Below are 20,345 nucleotides of genomic sequence, written 5' to 3'. Positions count from 1 at the left end.
AGCTCGGCCCCAGTGAGCTGACTCCATCGGCTAACGTCGCACACCGCCGGGGTTCACGCTCCGGGCCGCATTAGTGGAGGAAATCAAAACATACGCGGCTAATTATCGTCTCCTCGCTTCGACCATTGGCTCGCTAGGCCAGCTAGCTGGCAACTTCTGCGGTTAGCATGAGCGGCTAACAACAACAAATGCATGGACACTTCAAGGAAAGACGTTTCAGTCGAGTTAAAAAAAGTTGCCTGACGTTAATTTCCGGGGCGTGCGCGCGCACCGAGAGACAGATGTGAAGCTGATGGCCCTTCAGCTAAACGTCCCCTCGATTATCTCTATTGCCGCATCGTCCCGTGAAATCTTCATGTAGTTTTGTGCTGTAAAACAAGCCCTTGCTGTCAAACGAGGAAATCACCGCGCTGGCTTTTGCCCCTTTTCTTTTTCACCTCGCGCGCGCCCCCTTGTGCCTTAAGGACGGGTCTGCAGGCTAAGGTGTCCTGTCTTTAGTCGCCTATGTTTCAGGTCAATAGATGCGCTGGTGCAGCAGGGATCGCAAAGTTTTATAATTTAATCAATGCAAAATAGAGGGGGGAAGTAATCAACAATAGTATTTCAATTACACGGTTCATAGACCAACCTTGTTGTTCATTTCCCCATCCACAGCAAATTAGTCATATCGCAATATATTTCTATACTATACTCATTCATATTTTGCAACACAGTAAATACATATATTGAAAAAGAGATGGAAAAGAGAGGAGTTGTGAGATGAAACTGCTCAGCTTGTGAACACAAGCTCCTCAACCTGTTGTGCAGCTGCTGACTACATGTCACTGTATTTGCAGTTCTTTTGCAAGCCTTTCCCTTTTTGACTTAAATGAAACCTGTGATATCTAACACTGAGATATCACCTTACACCCCAACAAATCGACTGTGCCAGAATCACATAATTGTAATCACGGTGTGTGAGCATCCAGACTGCATTTAGTTATTCCCTGCTGCTACACAATGTTAAAATCTCTGTTTGGAATGACACTCCATCACCTTTGACAAGGAGTGAAATCGTATCTTCAATTTTTGTCGTTGTATTATGTGGCTTCATTTTTAATACTATGATGCATTATTGTAAGAAATAGAGACCATGAGAGAATATATAAAATGTTTATTTTGAGAAACGGTTGCATGTACACAATCCGGTCAAACGGTGTTGCCTCATTTGAACTTCTGTCTGGAGTCCTACAGATGGCAGTCTATGAACCTGTGATAAATGTGAATTTAGTTTTCTTTTCACCCTGGGGAGTTGCTGTATGGGACATTGCAGCCACTTTACCTCAGATGTGTGGTATGTTGCACTGACAGTGAAGCATAAAACCAAATAAATATGTCCTCAAATGTGGTGGGTGATCCGTTACATATGTAAGTCATCTAGTAATTATGGTGTAGCTAAATAAATCAAAGATGTTTGTAGTGGTATTTGTCAAAGTGACTGAAAATAGATAATTTAGAACATCTCACTCCAACTACTAAACTGCATTACAATATATTAATTCCACTACCAGACAGTTTTAATTGAGGGGCTGTTGAAGTGCATGACAGGGTTATGTAAGGACCAGATGAAATAGGAATCCTCGTGTGAGTGGCTCTGTACAGGATAACTGCGGTCCTATATCTACTGCAGTCCTAAATTATTTGATTTGCTCCTTGTGTACAATCGGGATGAATTAATTTGATGAGCAAAAGACTAATTCAACAGTATAGCTGTGTAGAGAAATGTGTTGTATATGAAATGGTGCGCATGCCATGAGATGAACGACATAATGCTTCATTTTGGTACTGTATTTAGAAAAGGAAATTACTACTCCAGTAGTAATAATAATAATAATTTACCAGAGTTTTGAATCCAAGGTGTTATGAAATACATACAAAGCTTACAAGGACAATACATTTTTCAGTTAATTTTTTATTATGCATTGATTTTCAGATATCATACAGCTTTGAAATGAGAGAAAAAAATGCTGTGTTGAAAAAAAAAAAAAAAAATACTCTCCATCTCGCAAAAGAAAAAGTAATTAACAGGGCAATGAGTATTTTGGGTGTTTGAGGGTGTCAGCGGTGTTTAGTTTGCCCAGAGGTGACCCAGGTTGACACCAATACATGACAGTAATAAACGTAATCCTGCTGAAGGAGCCAGGTCATCGTGTAGCAGGTGTCCCTGTCACTCAAAAGACACACACAGAAGTGAATATTTAGAAATGTGCTTATGCGTTTAACCTTCATGTCAGGGAGTGAAGGAATGGTCTGTTGTGTGTGCTGGTTCAGTTCTGGGTTTACAGCTATAATTGCCACCATCATGTAAACATATTTATTCGCGCAAGAATGTTCTCATTGTTATTTATTTGCTGGTTCTATTTTTGAATGACACATTTGTGCAAATCAAGTTTTTAAACAATGCCAATTGAGTCATTAAAATGGAATGAACATAAGTGCAAATCAAGTATAAAAAAGAAACTTCCGGAGTCAAAGAGAATGTATTAAAAAGAGATATGTATGCATTTAAAATACAACCCATTGCTCTTATCCTTTTCTCACAAGCACTTAGATTATTGTGACACAACATACAACATACGTCTAACCTTCTTTTTTTTAACAACGTTTGGTTGTACCTTCTCTGACATTTGCTTCTGAACCTCACCCAACCAAACAGCCACTTTGTACAAGAAGTATAGGCACAAAATATGTTCATTTGTTTCATTACAGATGGTCTGTTAAAGCAAAAAAACATAGGCATACAAACATCAATCTCCGATATGAATATTACAATCAATATTCCATTACATTTGCATGTTGACAGCTAATATTTGTTCATTGTATTGTTCATCAGCAATGTTTAAACATGAGCAAAAAAACCTTTGAAATCTCATCCTGAATCATGGAAACAGTGTTTGATTGAACAGGTGCGTCAATGCCTCATCCAACCTCCACTTAACTATTCATCTCCTCATCTCCTCATCTCCTCATCCCCTCATCTCCTCATCCCCTCATCCCTTCATCATTCTCTGTCAATCTGTCAGTACAGTTTACATTCATTTTAGCAAATGCAGTACATATAGCAACATATAACATACGTAACAAATGCAGTTTATTGTTTTGATTATTGCACTGATATAATTATGCACATGATTTATTTCAAATGGATTAAAATGGATAATAAACTTTGGTGAATACTGTGACCCTGTATGATAATGTGAATAGCATGTGTCCCACCTACCACTGTGCTTCTGTCATGGAAAGATTATGGAAACTCATTTTACCCAGAATAATCAAAATCATTATTTACTGTATAGGTAAATGTCATCCTTTATTAATGCAATGAGAATGCCTTAAACAACATACTGTACAGTCCAATGAGCTATATATTTACACATTACTCATTCAATATGTCTCTTCTATACCCTACTTTTAAAGTCTCTTCCCATTTTGACTTGCATCAGACCAGAAAACACCATTATTATTCACTGACAACATTGAAAACAGATTAACTTAAACACCATTTAACTTGAACAGTGGTGTATGTTTGTTGCGCAGGTGTAGAAAGTATAACGTTAACTGAAGGGAATTCAAATATCTTTGGCTACTGTATGTTGAGTTTTTTTGGTATTAAGAAAGCGTACAAGCCACAGCAACTGCATTATATAACAGCTTGTTCTTGTCAGTCCTTACTATGAATGTGAGTCATATAAAATACTATTACTACCTTGATACAACATGTACCATTGTCCAGGATCAGTATTCAAAGTTACAGAAAGGCATCTCTTGATCTCATGAAATGCCATCAGAAACTCTTTAACTGGTTGATCCAATGTCCACAAAGTCTATGAAAACTGAAATCCTGCTTTGATTGCCTTCCTGTAACACCCTCACAGGTCCGTGGAGACGGTGCTTCTCTTCACCCTCAGGCTACTGCCCCAGCCGCGGGGACAGGTGTTGTAGGAGTGCGAGCCAGGCGATCGGAGGCCCGAGTCTTCCGACTCAACAGAGGCATCAGAGTCGGTGAGGGAGCGAGTGTTGTAGAGCCTCACAGGGGAGCAGATCCTCTGCGTTGGGGTTGGAGGAGGGCTCGTGAATGTAGGGGACTGGGCACCAAATGCCCGTGACTGGAACGGGCTGATGGGTGGTCTGTGACAGTCGTAGCCATGGTGGGAATTTCCCAGAGGTGAGATGGGCAGGCTGTGACCGCTCAGTGCTCCAGGGGAGGGGCTGTTTTTACGTTTGGCTGCATTGATGATGTTCTTAGCCAGGAGGCGGTGGTTGGCTTTAGAGTCTGGGTTATTAGCAATGGGGGACATGCAGCGACTGTCTTTGGGCGGGGGAACGGGAGAGGTGACCGAGGATGTGTACAGAGGTTTAGTGGCCTGGAAGGATAAACTGGTCTGAGAGAGGGCAGGAGACTGGGAACGTGAGCCCCAAGGAGGAGAGACAGGAGATGTGGCTGTATATGTTTGGGTTGGTCTGGAAGCGGGAACAAAGGAAATGGTGGAAGACTGGGTATGCTGGTTTACCATTGGGGACTGGCATCTTGAACCCCAAGGAGAACGAGGGGAAGTAGTCGTAGACGTTTGGGATGGTCTGAAACCAGGATTGGAGGAGATGCTGGAGGACTGAGTATTCTGGCTCACCATCGGGGATTGACATCTTGAGCCCCAAGGAGGAGAGCGTGGAGAGGTGGCTGTAGATGTGTGAGAGGGTCTGGCTGTTGTAGTGGAGGTAACTGGGGATAAATGGATATGCTGACTCGCCATAGGGGATTGGCATCTTGTACCCCTGGAAGAGGATACAGGGGAGGTAACTGAGCGGCTAAAGATGGTGGTGGAGGGCCGATTAGTTTGGAGGCTGGGAGTCCAGGTCCCAGCGGCGGGGCCCTCTGGGCTGCTGAGACGTCTAGTGAGGCTGGGCGTCCTGGTTGGCGTGGCCCTCTCACTGGGGGTTTCCACTGGAAAGGAATCTTTTGGTGTCTGTTGACAAATAATGTATTTTAGACTCTTGGAAACATACATTAAAAATACAGCTTGCAAAATAATAGAAAAGTTAGTATAATGTATAATAAATAAATGCCTTCATTATGTTAATTCTAAGGTTTTGATTTTACCTTGACAAGATGTTTTGTTCTGCATAAACTTACAAAAGACCAATATTATACAGGGAAACAGACGATAACCCTATTCAATAAGACACATTTTAATTATACCAAGTGATTTTGTTTTGGTACAATAGTATCTATGTGTTAAGTCTCAGCCCAAGTGGCATTTAGGTAATCTCTGTGTATCCCTTCTTCTTCAATAAGCCTGGCTGCCAGCACACATACGCCCGGTCTTTAGTGTCTCTCTCAGGTTACTGTCATCTGGCCGTCCTGAGGTGGCTACCCTTTACGGGGATATGAAGTTACTCGGCTAAAGCAAGAGTAGCATTCCATCTTATGCATATAATAATTAAGAGAAAACTATCTCCACTAGTGATAACAATATGCCAGGAGTCCTGAGACGTTATGGTCTTTTAAGATTAACGTTACTGGTCACATCTAAAAAGTCAAAGGCATCAGTGAAAGAAAAAAAGTCAAAGATCAAACCATTTGTCTGAAGACCAACAACAACAACAACAACAACAACAACAACAACAGCCGGGGCAGGTTTGAACATGAACACACATAAAAGTGTGTTCATGTTCTTATTAAAGTGTAAATTATCTTGCAATTGCAAGCTGAAATGACTATTTTAATTTAATCACACATACTATGTTCCAAGATAGATCTGTCTCATGGAGCAAATCATCCATTTAACAGAGGCATAACATGTATTAGTGTGTTGAGGTGATTGCAGTGATTGGAAGAAAGGAAGGAAAGTGAAATAACAAACAGTAAACAGTGAAATTAATGGTTAAAAGAAGCCGGGAAGTCAGGAAATGAGAAAAAGGAAAAAGAGGTCACAGCAGAGTGTTAGAATAAAGTTTTAATCAGAGAAGGAAAGACTCTAACACACACAAATCAATCATCTCAGACAGGATAAGAGCAGAAGAGAGCAGTGAATCAAAGTCTATGAAAAGAAACAAACATAAACCCTGTAGTCCTAAAACAACAGTGATTTATGATGTCCTGTGAAAAAATACCTTCGGAATTACTGCTTTAAGTCACGAAAACAATGCATATTATGTAGGTCCGTGATGCAAATTAGTATGCAGCCTGTAGTTTGAAGCATCAAAGAATCCAAGTACACAACATATATTTATGTAGAAAATGCTGGAAAGCAAAGTAAATTATCCTGAAGACATAAAGACATAAAAGGAGTTATTTAGCTGCAACTTTCATGTCAGTGAGTAGCATTAAATTGCAAATCATAGATCATAAGCAGATGCCAGACCATCTGTTAAAGTGCTTTGTGGAGCAGCATCCCCTCGTGCCCACAGAATTGGGAGGCAAAGTGGAAAAAGTGTGAGGTTGTTTATCATCACATTTTAAAACTTACTGAAAATGGATGTATTTTAAGGCTAACGTGCTGGAATTTATGTGATTATATCAAAACACATTTTTATTTTAAGAGTAATTACTGCTGTTTATCTGTTTCTTACAGTATAAAAAATATAAGTATACATTCACTGAATAATTAAGGTGTAATCATGTAGATCATTTTGTTAGGAAGGGACAAGGTCCTTATTGCAATTATTATTGTGTTTCTTATACATCAATTGCTTTCTGTCACATGTGATACACATAACAATATTCCACAGCATTGCATACCTACAATACAAGAGATAGAACTAGAAGAAGGCACGAGTTGAGCAAAAGAGTGCAGTAAACTGTCAAATTTAGCCCTACTGAAAACAGCTTCTGTTTTCCAATCATCACTCAGAGTTAAACACATTTTCTAAAAATGGTACAGAGAGGGTCTCCACACCTGTGGCACAATCCCTGCCTTCTTGGCAGAAAACATGGGCCTTGGTGCCTGGATCCCCGACCGAGGAGAGGACACTCGCTCTGGAGAAAAAGCCGCCATAGAAAAGCTGGTCCTCGGCTCCCCATGGGCCGGATCTGGCCGATATTCCGCTCGTCCTCCTGTGGGGCTGAGAGGCAGCTGTGGAGACATAGGCTGGCCACTGAAGTGAGAAGAAGGGTTATTGGGTAAGGAAGCCTTTCTAGAGAAAGACTGGGAAGATATCAGGTTCTTGGACTGGGGTGCTCCTCTGGGTAGGGTACTAATGGGGTCCTTGACTGGGTTGAGGATGAAGAGGGAAGAGGGAAGCTGGTAGGGCTTGTGCCTTGACAAGTCCATCTCTATCTGGGAGCAACCATTTTCCAAAGGAGGGGCCTCTGGAATTGGCTCTGGTGCTGCAGCTTTTGGCCTCGGTTTTTGCTTGACTGCTTGTTGGTCTTTTAGGTTTTGTGAAAGCTGAGCACTCATGTCAGAGTTTTTAGCAATAGCCTTGACCCTGCCGGGCATGTTTGATGGGTACACCCAAGATGGCGGCAGAGACATCGTGGGAGAAGGAGACCTAATTTGTCCTGCATTTTGCTTCTCAACGACGTATTTCTCCATCCTGGACTGACGCTTGACAAATAGCTCAGCCCCCTTTCCGGATACATTGGTGAGGGTCTGCTCTGGCTGGTGCTCTTCCCTTGGACGTGTCCTGGAGGTCTTGAGGCAGGACGCCCACTCAGGAGCTCTCGCCTCCTCGGCCCTGTTCTCTTCCTTGGCGAGGAAGTTGGAGGCCTCTGCCCCTAGTGCTAGCAACTCTTCTTCGGATGCCGGCTCAGGCACAGGTCTATTCCCATGCTTCTTCCTTTCATCCACCCCTTGCACCAGAGAGAGCAGCTCAGGGTTCGGAGCTACAACTGTCTTCTCTTTGAATGTGAACATTGACTTCCGATTTCCCCTTCTAGCAGCACCCTCCTCAAGTATTCCTGTTTTGATCTGTGTTATCGGCTTCCTCTCTCCAGCAGGCTGAGGAACAAAGGTGGAGGGCCTCGGGGCTGTGGGAGGGCCATAATGAGGCATGGGTGGGTACTGAGACACAGAAGACATGGGGAACTGGGGTGCTGTATTAAAGGAAGGAGACATAAAAGGAGACATTGGAGGTGGACTGGAGTAGTAGGTCTGCGGAGGTTGGTTTGTAAAGGCCGGTAGAGGGGGTGTGGGATATGACGGAGGCGGAGGTGGAGGTGAGAACGCCAATGGTTGAGGGGCAGAGATAGCAGGGAGAGGAGGAGTGGCATAGGATGGAGGAGGGGGAATTTCCATGACAGGGCTGACCGCCTCTGGGGACTGCACTGTCAGCGGCGAGAAAAAGGGCCTGGCAGTTCGATTGATGATGGTGTTTGTCTGCTTGGATGTGGGCACAGAAACCCTCTCAGTTCCAGAGGTACTCTGGGAGCCATTATGAAGCTTTCCAGGGGGAGCTGGCCCTCTGTGGCCCCAATGAGTGTCTGCCTCCCCTTCATCATGTCTCATCAGAACTGGATCAGTATTATTACTTCCAGGGGGAATCTCATCCTTGACTTTGTCCTCATGGATTTTATCTCTTGCCTCTTCCTCTTCCTCCTGCTCCTCCTTGACAGGGAGGAAATGTCTCTCTTGGATAACAATGTCCTCCATGTAGTCTCCCTTCTGAAAATCCTGACCTGGTTCCTCTATGATATCACCTCCTGAATGGACCCTCCCAGGTAGTGACGAGAGTGGCTTGGTAGCGCTGTTCTTAAAGTTCAGGTCTCTATCCTTTTCTTCAGTGCTCCTCTCTGCCCATGTTAGTTTGTTAGATGAAGGGTCTGTTTTTACATTCTCAGCTCTGTCCGTCCCTGACCCCTCTCCACTGCTTTCGAGCGTGAAGGCGCTGACCCTCTGTTTGCGCCGGTTGAAGAGCTGCACGCCTCTGGAGCTGGAGTTGGAAGGGACGGTGAGCTGAGCAGCGATGATCTGACTCCGGACACGAGCCTCCTTCAGCTCCTTCTCTGATAAACTGGCACTCCTGGTCAGATCTGGAGTGAAAGAGACAGCGAATAGCCTGATCAATAAGAGACAACACAATTCTGTCTTTTTTTTCACAACAGAGATGTTTGATTAACGATAAAAGAGACCCTAAATGGGGGAGACTTAGCAATGTGCTGCATTTACTGTTCAGTGTTCAAACAAAGACAAGTCCCTCAACATCTAATTAAAACTCACCAAACCGCTTTTATGTACATAACAGAGAGAAACAGCAAGGACAAATTTTTAACAAGTCTGAGATTAAATATTCTCTTTAAAAACCCACATAATTGTTCCTGCAACATATGGTTTTGATTGTGCTTTACAGCCCTTTTGATTACCACCAATCCAGCAAGAAAAAAGGCTTTGCGGACACTTGACTCAGCAGAGTGGAGCTTTAGACAAAGAACAGACGTAGGCAGAGGAAACATTTTAATAAGCTTTTGACTAAAGTTAATAAAAAAATAATAAAATCGTCAAAATGTCCCTCAGTACTAAAGAAGTTGTTGTCAATCCTGATTTACACTGATGTTGCAAGTTTGCTGATTGCCTTGAAAATATGTCTATGTTACAATTTATGGTTTGTTTTTTAAGCTTAAGAACTCCAGCAAGCAGTGGAGCTATTTCCTCTGCCATCTGCAGCAGTCCCTCCCTGAGCATTCCTCCACCGCTCAGAAAACTCCCTGCCTGAGCTTCCAACATGCCTTTGGTTTCTCTCTGTAGTTCATTTGAGCAATACCGCTGCTCAGAGCCTTAATAGACCATTTTTACAATCAACGGCTCCCAAAAATGACATATTTAGACTTCTGTCTATAAACATACTTTACAATCAAGTGTTCCCATCTTAAATATAGTGACTGCACGTTTTATAGTTCACCAGAGTAAAATCAAAGCTGCATTTCAGAATAAAAACCATCAGTTATAGATTCTCTGATGGACATTTTAAAGGAGAATAACGGGTTGTGGTGACACCCGTTATTCGTCTAATTTATGTAACGCTGACTGGTGGGAGATATTCAACGTCTCACTGGTACAGCCGTAGACTGTCTCTTCATTTAATAAGGTGACGGATCCAGACAGCTACATTATTTGATCTAATCAATGTGCCAATCACAGCAATTATGCGTAAATCAATCACTTGCAAAGCTTTCCTACAGAGCAAATTCTACATGCAGTTTTTCCTGGCACAGAGAATAAGTCTAACATGATCCGTCCCCCAGCAAAAACGAGTATAATGCGTCTGTCATTGATTTTACAGACTTTCCGTCTGCCCTCACAGTAATTGATTTAACTCTTTGCAGGTAAGCCATGAGTTCCTTTTACAAGAATCCATGTAAAGTTCAATAGCATACGTTTATTTTATTATTATTTCAATATATAAAGAGGAATTATAGAGGCAATTTGAATGATGAACATTTGCAGTGCATTTTGATGCACACAATTACACCCTTTGATGATGACGGTAGTTATGTCTGCAAGGAAATACATCAATGTCAGCATCAACTATGGTAAATCCCTCAACCTCACTGACAGATGAAAAGAGAACGTGACACTATTAAAAGGAGATATATCAACCACCTCACATATTTATGTCAGCAATACAATGCAGATGAAAGCGTGATCACACAGCCCTTTAAACAAGCAGTCCTCTCACTGCAATTGGCATGAGCATAAATCACCTTTCTTTATAGACTGCAGCAGAGAACCTACCACACAGGTAATTACTGGATACTCAGCGCTTTTTATCAATATGGGTGGAGATACTGCCACAGCTCCCATTTTTATTAGGTATTTCATTTTGTTCTAATCCAGGGCCACCTGGATACACCAGAGTCAGAGCAGTGAGGCTTGAAATGAAGAGACCCCTCACTGTTAACATCTACCTCTAGTGGGAGCCAGACTGGTCATCAAGCAGCCTCAAATAATGACCTCAAAAAAGTGATACTCCTTATTAAATGTTGACTTTTTGTTTCCTGTCTTTCAGTGATTTTGATAGTAATGTGTAAAAAACGTTGATATTATTTGATTAAATGACACCAACCACGTAGTCATGGAATTTCCAGTAATATGTAATGTAAAATAATAAATATGTTAATATGTAACTATTAAACGGAGATTAATCTGATGTTCTTTTTAAATTACATCGTATATAACAGATAGCACAAGGAACAGATTAGAAAAGTGAAATGGACTTTGGTTATAACTTGTTGATTTATGAGGGGGAAAATCCCCTAAAGTGTAGAGACGGTAGCCGATGCCTAGTCACTAAAACAACACGCTGCTTCTAACAAGTCCTATTTCTCCACAACGCAGCCAATCACAAGTTGTTCCTCGGGTTGCTGTATCCTGAAGTAAACCGAAAGTTGAATATATCTTGCTGGATCCAATTTAGTGCCTGATCCCTTACCTTTCTCATGTTCAAATTCAGAGCTCCGCTGTTTTGTTGTACTTCCACAAGAGTTTTCAATTTAACTGCGTCTGATAGATTCACACCCCCTTTCTGTAGCGAGACACGGGATCAGATTTCTCTTCCTCCGCACTCCGGCTCACAGACGGGCAGACGGGGAGGGAGGTGGTCCGTAGCTGGAGGCTGTGCTGCCTGTCATTCAGCCTCCAGCCCTGTTTCACTTTTTCAAATCAACCACCCACCTCCGGGGCTTTCTGCTAATTATAAAAACAGAGACATGCCTCTGAGAGGGAAAAAAGAGCTTGGGGCTTCTGTTGCGAACGCACTGATGTTTTAGCAGTTGCCCATAGACTGCACTTTGTTTTGACAGTTCTGGAGAGGTATCCAATCAATTGCGAGCATTGAGCGGCTTATCTCTGTCTAATGCCCTGTGATGGCAGGGAAGTGTCTGACCCTTGTTGCGGTCTTTGAAGTGGAAAGGGATACCAGCGATACAATGTGTGCATGGATTAGATCACTGAGACTCCAGAGAGCCAGCACCTGACCTCTGCTGCCCTCCATGTCTGTCTGATATCACCATGTAAGTGTGTGTTCATTGTGCAGTCCCCCCCAGCCGAGTGTCTGCCCTCCCTGAACCCACCGGGCCCTAAGCTCCAACCTGCAAGGGCAGCATAGGAATTTCCTGTCCTCCAGCAGAGACACAGCTCAGCCCTCGGCAATGATGCAAGAGCCTCCACATCTCTCTGCTTACACCTCCCTTCTCCTATAACTCACCCGTCTGCTCTCGGCCACTGCCCCTCAATCCCTGCGTGGGTGAGAGCAGACTGCCCCCACAGCCGGAGGATTTAAATCAGGGGGCCAACCCTGCATTTGTGTATCAAAGGTCAGATTACCCTGTCGGATGTTATCTTTCTCCGGGCGATGGCTATGGGGTGAGTGGGATGACAGCACCGGCCCCCGTGGGTGATGTGTGAAGCGGTATGGAAAGACGAGGATTAACAGGGGTCCTGGGATCTTCCCCGACTGAATGTGACTTAAACTCTCAGTGGATCCCGTGGGGGGAATAAAAGGCCAAGCTCTGCTGCTCATACTGTTTCTTCTGTGTGTTACGGAAAGTCTCTGCAGAGGGGTAGTCTACTATTAACTGTGCGTCTGTGTTGTTTTTGGTGGCGTGTGCTCCATGTGAGGAAACTAATTAGTGAGTATTGAGTGATAGGAACCATATTGGAGGTGCAGAGGCTATAGATATATATCAGGGACAGTTATCTAATTGCCATGACCTTCCTGTTAAACTTCCTCACAGCACAATGTCTTTTCACTGTCTTTGAAAACTACATCTGACAGACTTGTCATAGCCCAGAGGTAATTATTCAGCTTTCCAGCCAAGTATTGTTTCAGTGTTTTTCCATTTAACGACAGAATGTTGTTGGTGTATTTATAGAGCGTGAACTCGTCTTTTTTCTTACTTACTGGGGTTTGACAGATGTAAAAAGAAAAGTCTGAAGAAGTTTCCGAACAGCTTTTGCCTCAAGTTAGCCCGATATTGTCAGTGGCTGTGTTTTATATTCAGACCGGCTTATAGCAATGATGCATGATTGCATTTCCATTGCTGTTGGGGTAGCTTGTGTTTTTAAGGCATGGAAACAGATGTTTCATGGAGAGCGTCACTGTGTCAAGTTGCACTGAGGAGGCAGGGCTGCCTGTTTTCTCTATTTGCTATCTAGTATGTACTCCCCTCAGTTATAGGTCTTCTGATATGATGATATACTACAGTTAAAGCCTCACTGTAGCATTCAGGCAACGCTACAAACAACCCAGTGCAAACGTATTTACAACTACATTTCTGTGTTCTGAAGTAACAGAGTAACAATACCCTTTATTTCTGCTGCTCTGGCTCCCCAAATAAGGACAGCAAATGCCAGATAAACAAACACTTACTTGTTTTCCGGCTCATCTGTTCTTTGTTGAATCCTGCCGTTTCCCATGATGCATCGCACTCTGTCCCAGGAGTGTGTGTGTTGTGTGTTGCCTGGAGAGGTTTTCTCATTCCTCCCGGACTCCAGCTCACGCCCCTCCTGATAGACGTATGTACCTTCTCCATTTCCATCGCTACTCAAAGTAAAATGCTTCTGCTTGCAGCAGAAACAAAAGCCCTCGACAGGGAGATATGTGAGCGTTCAGTTCCAGTCAGCTCAATCTTCTTCTCTGATAAGAGGAAACTGTCGGTGCAGTTGGAAGATGGAAGTTTTAGTCCTCACTGGCAGGCAGTGAATATGATTGGAAATCGAAGAAAACACACAAAAAGGGACAAGGAAAGGAGTAGCTCAGCTTTCCAAGTTGCTGCTTCCAGTCGTGGCTCCCCTTTCAGCAATAATCCTTCCACATGTTGTCCTGTAGTCAGCCCGAAGTTGACGGAAAAAGTGTGCTCTTACTTTGGTCTTCATGAAGTATTATTCTCGAACTAACAGGACCTCCCAGGAGGGTCAGCTCCGATGTGCCTTGGATGAGTTCCCATGGACAACTGCCACGAAAATTGCACAAGTTTGTTGTGCTCTGCTGAAATTCTGGCTGAGGGCGGAGAAACAGTCCAGTCTTCTCTATTTGCATTTCTCTAATACTCCTTGTTCTTCTTTCCCAGACGTTGCTCTTCCTCCTCTGCTATTTCGGTCACCAAAACATGCTTTTCGTCTGCATCCCAATCTCCAGCTCGCAGATTATTTTTCTTTGGGAGAAAAGGATCTGCCCTTTATCTTGGAGTTCATAACTCCACAGTGACGTGAAGGGGAACTGTGTATGCGGCAGCTTCCTGCTGTTAGGTGCATGTGAGGAATAACATTTTACTCTGGAAAGGTCATTCCAGAGACGGCTTTGTATTCAGAGCTCCAATGTATTGAATTAAAGATGCTTTATTCTGGTGCTCTGTGTTATTTCTTATACATTAAAGCCAGACTCAGTCTCTGAAAGTAGGATAATCAATTGTTGTTTTGTTTATTCACAAAACCACAATTGAGAGGGAAAGTTCTCATTTCTTCTGGTGGTAGTTTTGATTAATACTGAAATGCATCAGCGCACTCGAGCTAAGAATTTGTCATGAATGCAGTAATTTTGTGGTTGGAGGCTGCTCCATTCGGATTTTCTTTCTTCTTTTTTTTCTGCTAGTAAAAAAGATTTGATGTCTGTGTTCTGATGTTCATCCAGTTTGTGAAACACTGTTTTAGTCTGGCAGACAAAGCTTCAGTTGTAGATAAATAAATCAAAAGGTGGCTGTTCTTTATCCAGTATTCCTCACTGAGTCCATTTTCTGTCCAGAACCACCTGCAAGAAAGAGAAATATACAGATTAGGATTCAGTTATGCAAACCTTTCGTCAATTGTGACATTTAAATGTGACATTTGTAAAGACAAAAGCTGGATGTTGCGTCTACTCACAAACAAACCGCAGCTTTGGCAAACAGCAGGAACAAGAATCCTACACGATATTCCCTCGCTGCCCTTTCTGTAATGGCACGAGTTTCAACCCAATGCCAGGATATAAACTATGTAAGCGATCCAAAAGACCTGAGTCTGCAGATTTTACAAATTGGAGTGGGTGACAAAGCGAAAGGAAAAAAAGGCTTCAACAACACTTTAATATACTCAGTTTGGCTCATCTAATACTTTTAATGAACACTGGTTTGCTTCCAAAAATCTCCATTTTTGTCCATTTTTGACACAATGAAAGTCCAATTCTCTTTCTCTGTCTTCAAAGATAAAGATCAGCCCTCTGACTTTGAACTGCAGTCAGGCTAATAGGGTGGAAAAGGAAATGAGGAGACGCCTTTATAAAAGTCTGAACTCACAGTGTTGTCTCCAAAGACGGAAGAAGGTCATAATTCACTTTGGCTTTAAGGTCGGAAATGTGTATTAAACCTGTCAAAAAATGAGCTTTGTCTCTTTATCGGGTTCTGTGATGTGTAATGCATAACGGTGAGAAAGTGAATGGCATTAAAGATATCTATGTAAAGACATAAAGATTTTTATATCCAACAGTGAGATCTATTTCATCCCTCCCTCTTATCGGAAAAAGCATTTAATTAGATCCACAGTGTCATGTTCCCACTTCAAAGTTAATGGCACCCACTAACAACGTTTGTAATGATAAACCAATGTGCGCACATCCTTTTCCATGATCAGACTTGCCTCTCCTTGAAGCTGATCCCGATAGCATTTGTGTTTGCTTGTGAGTCACCGCTGTAACACCCAGGAGTGGGAGGTCTGTGCAGAGAGCTATACAGAAAATCATTACTTCTGAAATTCCTTCGAGGCATAGAAGCCACGCTTGCATTCATCTTTTGAAGGTGTGCAAGCACCATTAACTTGTTTGCATCCCTTGAAGATTGTGCGTTGTGGAGACACATCCCTCTGACATGACAGCTGAGTCACGACAGTCAGTGGGAGGACGGCTCCTTGTCTCCAGAATACAATCAACCCAAACAAAACACTACCCCGCCTCCCTGCAAAAGAAAGAAAAATCCTTTTCGTTTACTGGCGTGATCGTGTCAAGTGAGAAGAGATGAAGGCCTGTATTGTTTAGACACAATGACAACAGCTCTTTGATTCCCAGAGAAGTGTTATGTTCTATCTGGATCTCATTTGGAGACTGACATTGTCTTTTCAAATTAGCACCTCATCTTGCTACATTTCTTTTATTCAAAGTTATCTTTGTGGTTCCAAGATGTCATGTTTGCTGTACGCAATGAGAATGGAGGTGAGCGCATGTCTGGTTGAAACATGTTTTGATTGCTTCTCTTTGACCCAGTCTGCAAACATTTATTAACTCCCAAAAAAAGAACATATGTGGCAGAGATGGAGCCTTCGGTAAAAATAAAACACACACACAGACATATGGACTCCTGAAATCCACAATCTACCGTCCAATTGCCTTGAAGTTCACAAGGCATTTCACGGCGTCCTCCTGTTCAGCTCCGCTCCCACCCTCGCACAGGTTTCCTGTGTCACGCATTGACCTCCATGATTAGAGCCATGGTTATCTTTTCCAGTCTGGCCCGTTGGCCACTTTAGTGTGTAATCGCAGTCGACATATATGATGGATCCGTACGCTAACGCCAAATATCCCACCACTCTCTGCGTTATGCCTCGCTCAAAGGAAATGTCTTTGGCAGCCGTACAAACTGCAATCATTTGTCTCTCATGGACAGTGTCTTGTACATTTGTTAGACGTCTGCATCAATAGCCAGCATGTAGACAGCATGTAAGCCACCTAATAACTCACATACTGCATGCATTTTAACCTCAGGTATGGCATCTGTGCATCGTCAGTTGCTCTGGACGCACATGTGTTGAGGTATGTGAGATGTGTGGATGTCAGGTGATCTTGCATTCCACCTCTATCAGTCTATCAGTTACCTAGCTTTTAATGAGACATCTGGTCACGGCATTGACTGGAAAGCCTTTTGATTGAATCCCTTTGGGGCAGAGCTGCTGTGTGTCGTTATCGCTTTCCTTTTTGCCTGGATCCCTTACAGTTTGGCAAGCAAAAATAATTCAGCCGTAAATGCTGAAGGCTTTAGCAGGGCCCTTTGCTCTCTCTCGCGCCTGCTCAGACAAAGAACCATTCAAGGGGCCTCACAGCACTCCAAAATAATTTTGGGTAGTGCTCCGAAATTGACATTCCAGGTTCATAATTCCTCAGGAAGCTGTGATAGTCAACATGCCTCAGCTTGCGCTGGCTGATGACTGACATCTAACACAATGCAAGACGCAGACTCCAATAAAAGTCTACAAATGTCTCTGTCTCTCTGTTTCCCTTTCCTCTTTTAGGAATCTTACAAAGTGCTGTCATAAATCATGCAGAGGAAAACTTTTTTCCTTGCGGAGTCACAGGTGGAGAACTTCAAGAGGCAAAGATAAATACTTGAAGTAAGTGTGTATGATCTGGTGCCAAGAGATGAGGGGGGGAGAGCTTCTAAAACAGTCCGTCATAAACTGAAAACTGTTAGACATCAAAGGAAAGAAAGTACAAGCACTTTTAAATATGTAAGATGTGTGCAAACAATATCAATACTGCAGGAATTATTTGATAAGTGGTGCTGACTTTTAGCATTGTTCTTCCCGTCGCCGTGAGACATTTGACAAAACGACTTGTGCTGCAGTTTCAAAGCATCTTTTGTCACAGCACACTAAAGGGGTATCATTAATGAATATATTGATGGTAACATGTGGCTATAAAAAAACCTACAGTTGCCCCCCCGTAAAGCATTTTATGGGCCTCAGCTGTTGTGTTAACAGGAAGCAATTACTTATATATGTAAGTCAATACAGCTCCAGCCAGGTATTTAATTGGATACACCATCTAATGTTACACAGTGCAGTTTAACTCTATAACCTGGCTACACAGCAGGCTTCACACAGTCAGGACAATAGGCTCGGATATCAGTGACCACAGCGCTAATATAGCCAGCCAACCCCCTTCTGCAAGCCTGCAGCCTGCACGGAGGGGGGAAAGCAGCGGCTCCAGATGTTTGTCATCCACTCAAACAAAGACTTTCAAAGTTTCCCTCCTCCTCTGCTCCAGTTCCCTGCATTCCCACCTCACTCTCTCTCTCCCTCTCCAAACAAAGATAGTGTCTTACCCCGTGACAGATAAAATATAATGGGCTGCAGGTGACAAAGTCTGCAGCAATCAGAGTTTCACAGCGACAGATCAAATTCCAGGATTCTGCACTCCTTCCTGTTTGGTGCGTGTTGGTTTAGTCATGCTGCTCACCTGTACTCCGGTGGGTCTGGCAGTGTGAGGCAGCGAGTGTGTGTACTGCCCCTTTTCAGTTCCTACGACTCTGCACACACACCTCCCCCTTTTACCTCTCTCTCTCTTTCGCTCCCTCCCTTTCTCAATTGAAGCAGACGAAGGATGAGGGTGGAGGGGGGTCAGTTGGAACACAGAAGGCTCTTTGTCTGGGATCTTTTCATATGGTTTCCTTCAAGCTTGCATACTGAACACATTAAGTTATAATATATTTTCATATTCAACACAGGGATGTTGAGGGACCAGAGGGCCCCTCTCTGCCCTCCCCCCTTTTCCTTTCTGGACCCATTTTCCCGCCATGCACACCGGGCAGAGAAATCCAAACAGACGAAGTTTCCCCTAAACCCACCAAGAATTTGTTGAGGTAGTCACTGCCCTGATTTAAAAAAAATAAAACTCAAGCACAGAAACACAGGCTTAGACCCAAAAACTTCAGCTATGTGTGCAGATTTCTCCGGACAGTAACTCATGGACATGCTGTACCGAACACAACTTGCGGCCTCTGTGCAGGGACGTTAATCATAAAATTATGATCCTCGCTAATATCATCTTCAAACTGTGATTTACTCAAAAGATCCCACAAGTGTCGTAAAAAGTCAGTAACATCTGGTTCACCATATAGTGCCTGAGGCTTAGAAACGATCAGAACTTAAGATTTATAGATCTGCAGTTTTCTGCAGAGAAACATTTGGATATATTTCACTGATCTTTAACATTTTTCATATTGAATCCTGAGAGCCTCCAGAGACGAGGACTGGCTGTGGGTGCTGGGTCCTTGGATCCTCAGTGGAGATTGCATGGCTGTAAAATAAATAATATAAAATATATATATCTTGACTATCTGATAGGGTTTAACTCCTTTTATACATAGGATAAGCTAACTTTACATCATGGTGCAGCTACTCTGCTCGTGGTTCTCCACCCTTTCAAACAGCGGGTCACACAAAGTGTAATTTTCAACGAATATGGCATAATTCCAGCATCTTTTGTAATTCTGGGGGTGTCGTTGGTGGTGATTGCGATGTCATATGTTAATCTGAACTTTTCTTTTCACCAACTATTCCTCACCTGATAGATGGTCCTGCCAAACTGCTCGGACAATCCATCACTGTCCAACGTCTCCGCAGCAACACCGCCTCCTCTCCTCCTCCAACACCCGTTCCTCCTGCTCACGCTCTCTGTATTCTTCCATCATTTTGTCCTCACACATCATCCAGATTGATCGACCCTCTCCTTATCTCTGTATTTTCCTTCTTTATAGTCCCAATTTAGGCGTATTCCTATTTCCCCCTCAATCTCCCGCTCTTCATCATCATTCCTGTGTGCTCGCTCCTTTGCCCCGACCACTGACATGTTTATATATGCGTGGTCTATCTCCATGACTGCTCTTTCTCTGCCTTTCCAGCGGCCTTTGCTCTTCTCCCGTGACTCTCTGAAGGGCAGCTGTGTGTGTGGGAGAGCGGGGAGCTGAGGGGAAATGTTAGAGCACATTCCTTCAGAAGAGGGGCTTTCGGTGCAAAGAGACCGTCGTGGAATTTCCTAAGCGATCTGGTTTGCATTCCCTCGCAAGTCGGATCCATCTCCAGAAGTTATTAGAGAGCGTTTGCTACGGCGGAGGCCTGAATTGATTAGAATCATGCACAGGGCCCTTCTCTGCTTTCTCGCTCACCATACCAACCCTCAGCTCTACCCTCTGGACGTAATGGGATACAGCCATGGGGCTGTTCAAAGGCACAGCTCTCGTATAAACACAGAAAAAGGCGGAGAAAAAGAGAATTTTTGCCGTGATTGTGGATGTTTTGATGGGTCGATTTTCCTTAATGATGAGGCGCAACTCAGTCGAGCTCTCGTCTCGCGCACAGCTGCATAGCGATATGGTTGATTAAGGACCTTCTGGGATACGGTATGTATGGAGAACTAACTCGGCTCAGCGCTGCCTCTGTTTATTTTCAGTCAACCAGACATCTGTAGTTCTCATAAACTACCTCAGAGGGTGATGTGGTCTGAAGCAGAGATGAATACAGCCTGGTAGAATAAGGGTGTGGTCACTTGTGGTTTGGTGATGTATACTACTGTAAGGCCTCATTAGAAAGAAAAAAGAGACAGTCTAATTCCCAGAGGTGGAAAGTAGCTAA

General features: G+C 43.3%; 1 protein-coding gene across 1 annotated transcript; it reads right to left on the bottom strand.

Moving 5' to 3' along the window:
• Window positions 1-1,994: 1,994 nt before the first annotated feature.
• synpo (synaptopodin) lies at window positions 1,995-13,513 on the bottom strand (the record flags this gene model as incomplete). The annotated part of the gene is made up of 3 exons (XM_079229062.1): window positions 1,995-5,003; window positions 6,936-9,010; window positions 13,345-13,513. 3 exons carry the CDS (start codon window positions 13,511-13,513, stop codon window positions 3,909-3,911), a joined length of 3,339 nt encoding a protein of 1,112 aa, XP_079085188.1. The 3' UTR covers window positions 1,995-3,908.
• Between the last annotated feature and the right edge of the window lie 6,832 nt (window positions 13,514-20,345).

Source organism: Taurulus bubalis (genome assembly GCF_910589615.1).
Source record: "Taurulus bubalis genome assembly, chromosome: 13".
In the NCBI taxonomy this organism is placed as follows: domain Eukaryota; kingdom Metazoa; phylum Chordata; class Actinopteri; order Perciformes; family Cottidae; genus Taurulus; species Taurulus bubalis.
The sequence above is the reverse complement of the archived record's forward strand: the minus strand, read 5'-3'. Positions and strand labels throughout refer to the sequence as shown.